At 33.7% G+C, this 9,377-nt stretch overlaps 1 protein-coding gene across 2 annotated transcripts in view; it reads right to left on the bottom strand.

Moving 5' to 3' along the window:
* Positions 1–1,902: 1,902 nt before the first annotated feature.
* The window catches only part of LOC106878314 (protein Wnt-6), a 51,256-nt gene continuing 43,781 nt past the window's right edge, over positions 1,903–9,377 (bottom strand). For both annotated transcript variants that reach the window (XM_089340273.1, XM_089340272.1), the window contains 2 exons: positions 5,456–5,730; positions 1,903–3,249 (listed from right to left, as the gene is read on the bottom strand). In XM_089340273.1, the coding sequence (XP_089196399.1) occupies positions 2,788–3,249; positions 5,456–5,730 (737 nt within the window). In that variant the 3' untranslated portion in view covers positions 1,903–2,787. The remainder of the gene's footprint in view (positions 3,250–5,455; positions 5,731–9,377) is intronic.

The following is a 9,377-nucleotide window of genomic DNA, read 5'->3' as shown; positions in this document are numbered from 1 at the left end:
CTTAACAGCGTTTTGAATTGACGGAAGAAGCAAACATTCAAGGAAGCCAAAATATAAGCAATGCCTCTTCAATAATCTTGTATTTCGTGATTTTCGTTATTCATTTACGACTTGTTCAATTCTTGTTGCACTAATATTTAACACCTCTTGGTTACAGGGATTGTCTGCACCGGAGAAAATTAATTTTTTATTTTGTTTCTTGATTGTTTCTAAAAATTTCCAAATACAAAACGTTTCGCGTTGAATATCTTTATCATTGTGAGTGAAGCACAACACATTCAGGCTGCGAATAAAACCTCAAGATATTTATTTTGCGGATACACAGCGTGGCAAGGAATCTACTCAGGATGTATTTTGGCATAACGTTGTACTTACCATGACGATGATATATTTACAATGATGTAACTAGTCGCGACAAATTCACAACTAACTTGTATATATATATATATATATATATATATATATATATATATATATATATATATATATATATATATATATATATATATACAGTGTTTAAATGTGAGCTACTATTAGTTTCTCGGGCGCGCGTACACATACACACACACATACACACACAGAGCCACACACCGCGAAGATCAAGAGAATTCACGAGAAAATACGGGAGGAAGGTGGATAGAAAAAGTGACTGTATGTGGTGTGGAGTGGGTCTTCAAGCCAGCTAGCCAACTTGGCAGCTTTATTTTTGTTCATGTGGCGGAATGAAGATATGTGGTCAGCATTCGATCTTTTGAAGTCGCCTTCGTGTAACCCTATGTAATTCTTCATTTCAGTTAAGCTATCATGTGGCGCTGTTGTGACTCCTGCCTCATGTACGACGAAGTTTATAATGCAGACCTGGTCAAGTGATCAAGCTCCAGGGTCTCGACAGATACGACTGGGAGTGGGCTAGGGTTGGTGTTTACGGATAATGATGCTCTTTATACTAGGGCCGTAGCTGTATACTAAGGCAGTAGCGTGTCTTGATGTATTTGTAATTTTCTGGAAAATGCTTATCTAAGAGGGACAGGAATATCTTACCTACGTCAGTTTTAAATTTTAGGGAGAAGGTGGGGTGAACCAAATCATTTCCTTAGGTTTATTTTTGTGATTCATATTTTTACCTGAAAGGTTGTAATATATCACCAGGTGTTAAAGTATAGGGAAGATTATTATCAAAAGAATTCATTGGACCATTCTGTTTTGATGGTAACGTGTCTGGTCCCATTTACTTAAACTTGGAAGATGTGGAGTTTTATTTCCAGTAAGATGTTTCACATCCACACTACCATAATAATGTAAAATCCTACGTTGATAAGATTTTGACAAACAGGAGTATTGAACTGAGAGGTTGAGTAAGACACTCTCTGTCTTCACCGGACCTCACACCATGAAGGTATTTCAAAGATAAAGTTTACGGTACAGAATTGAAAGCAGCCATTGAACAAGAATGCATACAAATACACTTAATTTTTCTTGATGTTTGCGATTCCATTGATTCTCTTTATCGGTAGTGCCTGGAACAGAACGTTATTCAGTTTCAACACAATCGTTCATAAAAAGATGAAATTCTCTATGGTAGACTCTGTTCAATTTTGAAAATGAAATGTATTTTAACAAACACTGACTTTATAATCATTCAATGTGTAAATGTGTGTACATTTTTTTGCGACATCCTCTATACATACGATTACACATTCATACCTACACAAATACATGCATACATACATACATACATACATACATATATATATATATATATATATATATATATATATATATATATATATATATATATATATATATATATATATATATATATATATATATATATGCGTGTTGTTTACGTGTGTACGTATGTGTGTATATGTATACATAGCCATACATGCATATATTTATGCGTTATGTATGTATGTGTGTATGTCTATATATATATATATATATATATATATATATATATATACATGTATATCAAAAATATTTAAAAGAACGTATATAAAAAAAAGAACAATTTGAATTTACAATTTTAAAGACTATGACAGCATTAAAATACTTGGAGATTTTGCATATTATAGTTTCAATTGATTTTTTTTTATATATATAAGTGTCTGTCTCATCTTGGTATAAATGTTTTGTCGATATAAACCTCCTCATCATTTACAATTACGTCTTTAAGTGTCTTTACATTTAGTCCCCAAATTATAATATACAAATGTTTTATATATGTGTGTGTGTGTGCGTCTGTGTGTATGTGCGCGTGTGTGTATGCGCGCATGTGTGTATGTGTGTGTGTGTGTATACGAGATAAGACGAAACAGTAAGTTTCGATGACACTTTCGCATTATCTTTGTGATTTCGAGAGAAACCATCATCACAGCCAGTCTTCTGTCTGTCTACATCTAAAAAACGTTTTCAGTTTTCTTTTGTTGGTATTTTTATAGTCAATCGGGTTTTTTTCCTTTATACAAGCAATGAAATTAATATGTATTGTGTTTGATATGTTCAATTACTCATTTTAAATAAGTGACAAGAATAACTATAACAACCTCATCTTTAGCTTCCTATTAATTTTCGATTGAAAATAGATGCCGAATGCAATTCAGTTTATGCTTCAATTTAGGATATTTTCTGAAATAAATGTTAGAAAAATAACTCTATTTTTCAATTGATTCGATTAAATGTTCTAAATCTTTTAATATATCTTCTTAATAGCGCATCAATGAGTCATGTGACGTTACTCCTCCGTAGTTTTGACTCCTGTTTCACTGATAGGCTCAGTGAACGATGTCATAAACAAGTGTAAATTGTCTTATTATTAACACATCTCTGGCACACAACATCACAGCACCAAATAAATCTACATTTACAGTTTTCAGTTACTACTTGGTAACCTCTTTTGTAACCGCGCTTACAACACAAAAGGTCACAACCTCCGACATCTTTGGAGTACAAGTCACATGTGCGACCTTTGGTTCCCAAAGAACCAGCCTTTCGACTCGGTCTACAAAAATCAGGCGAATTTTCAGAATAAATAAGATCTGTAGCACTTGGTTTCTTTATGGTGTCTCCTTCGGGGATTACGTGCTGTCCATCATTTGAAATTATCACTTTGGAAGCGCCTTTAAATTTTTCTTTTAATCGATTTCCAACATGCCTGAACAATGGCATCTTCTGCCAACACGTTTGTAATGTGCAAGATCCAGACAGTCCGTGACACTTGCAGACTCTCCTCATATGGTTCTTCACAGCCTACAATATAGGAAAATTGTAAATTATTTTAAGGATGTGAAAATTTAGTTTTTATTTATTAACAACTATGTTTGAAAAGATTTTAAGGATTTTGCAAATACTTTTTCCTGTTTTTTTTTTTTACAATATGTATAAGTAAAAACGATGAAAGGCGAACTGAAACCGGTTCGCAAAGTTTTAATTAGCCTTGTGTTTTTTAAATCATAGATGACAATTACAGACGTAGCAGTTATACGTTAAGCTGGAACTGTTTACACATACTAATTTTTTTCCTTAACCAAGACATCATAAAAGCCATATTTGCACTGCACACTAACAACAAGAGAGGTATTGGACTTCTGTCGCTTCAAATCAAATGACCCGTTTCCACTTCAACCAATCAGTTTAGACATACAAAATGGAAATTTTGGAATACGTTAGAAATTTTGGAACACGTATATTGCATGAATTATTAGTTAATCAGAATTCTTTATTTTTAACGTGACACTTCATTAATTTACTGTAAATAACTCTCAGTAAAACCAACTTAATTCTGGTGAAAATAGTAAAACTTAACGAACATTTTAACTTGACTTTTATACATCTATATAAAAAATACAGTTGATGATAAAAGAAGGTTTATTAGTTCAAAACTACATAAACTTCCAGGTTATTTGAACTGAATTTTATTTAAATTTAGTGCTTATATTAAGCTTTATGAGTGACGGCTAAAAAGTTCATAAGCTGACCAAGATACTATCATGGAATCTGACCAGATGAGGTTCATTTCGCAACATAGTCCCCCATTGGTGTTGCAGTGCTTAGATTCCATTGATTAAGAAGCTTTCAGCTTCTTCATCCTGCTGGTCAAAAAATGTCATCAACAGTAGATTTAATGTCATCATCACTGCGATATCTGCTCCCAATCAAGTGCTTTTTCATGTTGGAGAACAGATGATAGCTAGATGGGGCCAAACCAAGACAATAGGGAGAATGATCAACCAGTTCAAAACCACAATAACACACAACAGCCATTGAAACCGAGGACTTGTGTGATGTGCTAGAGCATTTCCCCCATGAAACAATACTCCTTTCGTCAGTTTTCCTGGGCGTTTGGTCTTGATAACCCTTTGTAACTGCCTCAGCAAGTTGGCATAGTACTCTCCACCGATAGAATAGCCCTTTTGAAGATAGTCAATAAACACAATACCTTTTGCATCCAAAAACAAACTGGGGCCATCACTTTCCTTGCATATGAAATAATATTGGCCTACTTTGGAGCACGTTAGGAGAGGTATTACCATTGCATAGATTGTCCCTTTGTCTCTGGCTCAAAGTGATGAACCCAACACTCATTCTGACTAAGGTGACGTTCAAGGAAACCAGTTGGGTTTGCCTGAAATAATGTCAGATTTTCCTGTCATGTGATCAACCTGGTGTGCTTTTGATCAGGTGTCAAAAGATGTGGCACCCATCGAGTAGAAACCTCCGCCGTGCCAAGTTCATTGTACAGAATATTTTCAACTTTTTCATGGAATCTCCAATACCATTGAACATTTGATACGTATTCAATAGCCTGTCGTCCATCACCATGTATTGAACACGATCAATGTTTTCCTCGGTGGTGGCAGTTGCAGGACGTTCAGACCTTAGATCATCTTCAAGGCTGGCTCTGCCCCCCTTAAATTCAGCTGTACACATTTGTACTGTTGACAAAGTTGGAGCATTATCTCCTAATGGAGGAACCATGTCCGCATGAATGTCCTTGGGGCTAAACCCTTTTATCTGCAGGTACTTGATAAAGTTATGATGCCTAATTTTGTCCATTTTCAAGAGAAGTCGCTGCTAGTTGTTTCTGAAGTGTTCTTTAAATATTTAGATGTTGGTTCACCTGGAAAGAAACAATGACTGTTATTAAGAAGAAGAGTTGAAATTCATGCGTGCAAGATTTCACAACTCTTGGACCACTCCTTCATAGTCAGATTATGAACTTTTCAGCCCACCCACGTAATTTAAATTTTCATAACATATTGTGTCTAATTGAAAGATGAGAATTTTTATCAATTGTGACTGGGCGAAAGTGGCGCTCTGCCACTGAAACAGCATCAAGCAATCTTGGCATTTGTTATATTATAATGTTCCTTATTTTATTATTCAAAAGCAACACATTTAGATGGAAGAGTTAAAATATGATGATAAATAGCAAAAATGTTTCGTATATACTTACTAGTCTACCAGCTTCGTTATTGTGCATACGAATTTTTGTAGTTATATCACACCGCTTCTTTTTCTTCGCGTCCATAAATTCCTTCGACTTTAGGTACCCAAAATTTACATCATCCCCACATCCTCCCCACGCCCATTTACCGTCTGTTGATTTATCTCTAATATTATTTCGGTCACATGTACATTGAAGAAGTGCTCCTTCACTGCACGCTTGGGTTACAGAATAAGTTACACCGGCTGCAGTTATGGCGTATACGAAAGCAGTTTCTCGCAAATCTGGAAGAGCAAAACAACTCATTAAAAAGAGTAAGAAGTTATCGTTTGGCTGGAAAACAAAATTAAATTTTCAGGGAACAATGCTAAAAGAAAGGAAGTAACAAAGGCGACATGGCAGTATACTCCAAAGTGGGGTAATTTTGGAATAGAGCGAGTGAAGAAAGGGTGAAAAATAGAGTGAGTATAGATATTGTAATTGCGACACCGAAATAAACAGGACTCGAGGGACATTATTGAGTAGGGAAAAAGAGTTTTGTAACGAAAGGGGGAAAAAGCTAAACAGCGTAAAGAGAAAGAATCATGCAGCTGGCAAGGAGACAACAGTGGAAGGCCAATAGACAGATAAACGAAATACAGATTGACGAAGACAAAACTAAGAAATCCAACGTATCATGATAAGAAGTAAAAGAAGTGGGGGGAGTGTAGAAAAATAATAGTTGAGAACACGTGGCACGAGGAAAAAAGAAAGATGAGAAAAAAGACAATTAATGAGACATGAAACATGTAAAGACCGCTGGAACTGACAAAGTGAAATACAATAGTGGGCGAGAAATAAGAACGAAGGGTGTATAATAAACATGCGAAGGGTAGGTGAGAGAACATTAATAAAGTTCATAAAAAATAGATTAAAATGAATAGCTTAACAATATTAATTAGAAATTATTCGTAGTTCAATTTGGTCATTGGAGAAACATAAAGAAATATTTGTCTTAATTAGGTTATCTTTGTTTTAATCAATAAGACATGTTTTAAGTATTGTTTGTACATGTAATAAATTAACTATCGATTATATTATTTACAAGTAACATTATTACCAACTTTGAAAAGAAGTAATAAATATATTTTATTTGCAAGATTAGCTTCATTCTCGGATTATTTCTATTTTTATCAATATAGCATTTCGAAAACATGTGTTAAAAAGTGTTTAGACAGAATTTATGAATGAATTTATTGAATAACAGAAAGATGCGCCTTTTTCATCACAACAATAACAATCATTACCACAATATACGATATTCTTTTACAAAAATAATCAATGATTTGAAAGAAAAAAAAAAAGAAAAGAGAACAGAGACGATTTTATCTCCCACCAAAAGTTCAACAAAAAGCAAACTATTTCTGGTTTTGGTGTTTCTAGGTACAGTGTTTTTACTGATGTAAACATTCTAGATGAACGCGTCAACACGAAAGCCTTTGAAGCATTGGATCAGCGTTTGTTGTGTTCTTCCGTTATTTCTACTTTACGTTTGTTGATGTCTAGTTCATGTTATATCTTTCAAGTAAGCAGGTGTTGTAGACTGCTTCAGAAAATGGGATATGACACTTCGTACATATTCTTTAAGTAGCCTAGCCAAGACTATTCCCGTAGATTACATTTTCAGTACTCTCTGTCATACAGCCGATAGAAATAACTCAAATAAAAAGGGAGAATTGAGTTAAAATATTACACAAAAAGAAATGATGTGAGAAAAATGTAGATATTTACCCAAAGAATAATATATTAGCATTAAATATAAATCAATTTGGTAAGATCTCACCAAATTAAATGGAGAAGGAATTGGTTACTTACTGTGAGAAATAACAGAAAGATTTTGGTATTTAAATGTGTGTGAAAAACATTCATGATTTTCCACTTGGGAATTTTGCAAGATTAAGATAACAATCAATGAATAAACATACATCGAAAGTAATATCATTTACAATGACATAAAAAAAGTTTCACACATTCAAAATCATATGTGTGTGTGTGTGTGTGTGTGTGTGTGTGTGTGTGTGTGTGTGTGTGTGTGTGTGTGTGTGTGTGTGTAAAATACACTTAAAGTATTAAACAAGAAATTCGGAAAAGCTATAGCAAAATTGTTAATTTACTAAAAAGAGAGAGTGCTACTGGTGAAAAATTAACTAATTTTCTTTTGCTTTCTGAAATAGTCTTCAAAGTCACTTCCACAGCTGCTGTCGGCTGTTTCGGTAAATATTAACTAAACTATGTCTAACTGTCCCTTTTCGAGGAGATCTGAGAGTAAGAAAAAGGATGTAGGGGGCAACTTGATAAAACAGGCGAAAAATAAAAATAAAAAAAATACTAAAATAAAGAATCCCCTTGTGTGTTTTCTCTGGTAAATATAACTAAAAATTTCTGGGTTGAAAACAAGCAGTAAAATATGATACTGTTGAAAGCTTAAATTTGGTGTGTGTATATGTATGTGCCGAATTTTGTTAGCTTTTATTTGCTATGGCAACGTTTATTTGAATGTGCAGACTCACTGTGTGACTACATGATAGCATATGTGTATGTATATACATAATACATACTTACATACACAGCCTTTGAAGTTACGTTCTCACAGACACACGTTTTTCATAACTTCGAAAGTATATGCGTGTGTGCTGATAACATGTATGTGCGAATGTGTATATGATACAAGGAAATACATATACATGCATAAATGTTCATATTTGTATACATGTTTAAGTTGCATGTGTGTGTATAAAGCTGAATATCTTCATGTGAGTATATACCAAAATGCTAGCGTTTGATCCCAGATGCAGTATAAGAAAATGTAAAGAAAGGGAGACGGAGAAAGATAAAAGTGACTTTTTTTCTTGAAGTTTGCGGTTCCTGTGATGTACACATCTCAAATTTACCTAGTCTAGCTTAGATCTTTGCCTACGTTCTTTGTAGTTCTTTATCTCTGTTACGCACTAACACCCCCTGCTCCGACAAGTTGTTTTTAGTAGGCAAACCATGACGTGGTCATTTGCTTTTAAATAATAAAATAAATATATATTATATATACATATTAAAAATAAAAAAAATGAAAAATAAACTTATTCATGTAAAGATATTTTGCAGAGGAAATAGTACATGTAATTTTGATTGCGTACAATTGTGAAATGTTGCTTTTGATGTACACACAGAAGATTCCTGTGAATATACTTTTCGCATTTTGCTTTAGATTTATTAAGAAATGAGAAAAAAGTTATTTGCTTTGCCTTCAGTTCTTTCAGAGATTCACTTGGAAGCAGATAGTCTCAGCTTTGTTCGTTCTTATTCAATACTGTTTGTTTTAGTCGACCACGTATGCAACCACGCGACCTATCTATAGTAAAAGGACTCCACACATCAGGAAACCACAACTTACAACAGACCCACTTATAATAATTTGCTTAGAAAACTTTCAATTTCAACATTGTCTTTCCAAACTGGGATTAAAGAAGTCAGAAATTAAACAAGTCTGAAACTTTGGACAAATGTGCTTCACGAACGGTTCACGGAAAACTGGTGTATATATCCAATGCAGTTTTCAAGGAGATATTATCTTTAAATTAATTTTGCTTATATCTGTTTCAAGAGGAATAAATAACAAATTCCTCTTCTAAATGAATAAATAACAAGGACAATCTTTGACGGTTTTGAACTCAAGATGTGGCACCAATTTTTGGATACTGCATGACATTAAGTCCATTTCTTTCATGAACGAGCATCTCTTACCGTTCAAATATAAACATACTTTTACAAGGCTCAATGTAAAAAAAAAAAAACGTTAATGTCCTCACCAAATTGCTGAAATTACTACCACTCAACCAACACAATTGTCACCACAAAACAACGTGATAAGAAATATTACAAGGTAACTAAATTTGCT

Source organism: Octopus bimaculoides, chromosome 23 (assembly GCF_046866305.1).
Source record: "Octopus bimaculoides isolate indiv1 chromosome 23, ASM4686630v1, whole genome shotgun sequence".
Classification (NCBI taxonomy): Eukaryota; Metazoa; Mollusca; class Cephalopoda; order Octopoda; family Octopodidae; genus Octopus; species Octopus bimaculoides.
Note: the sequence above shows the minus strand (reverse complement) of the source record. Positions and strands in the feature narration are given on the sequence as shown.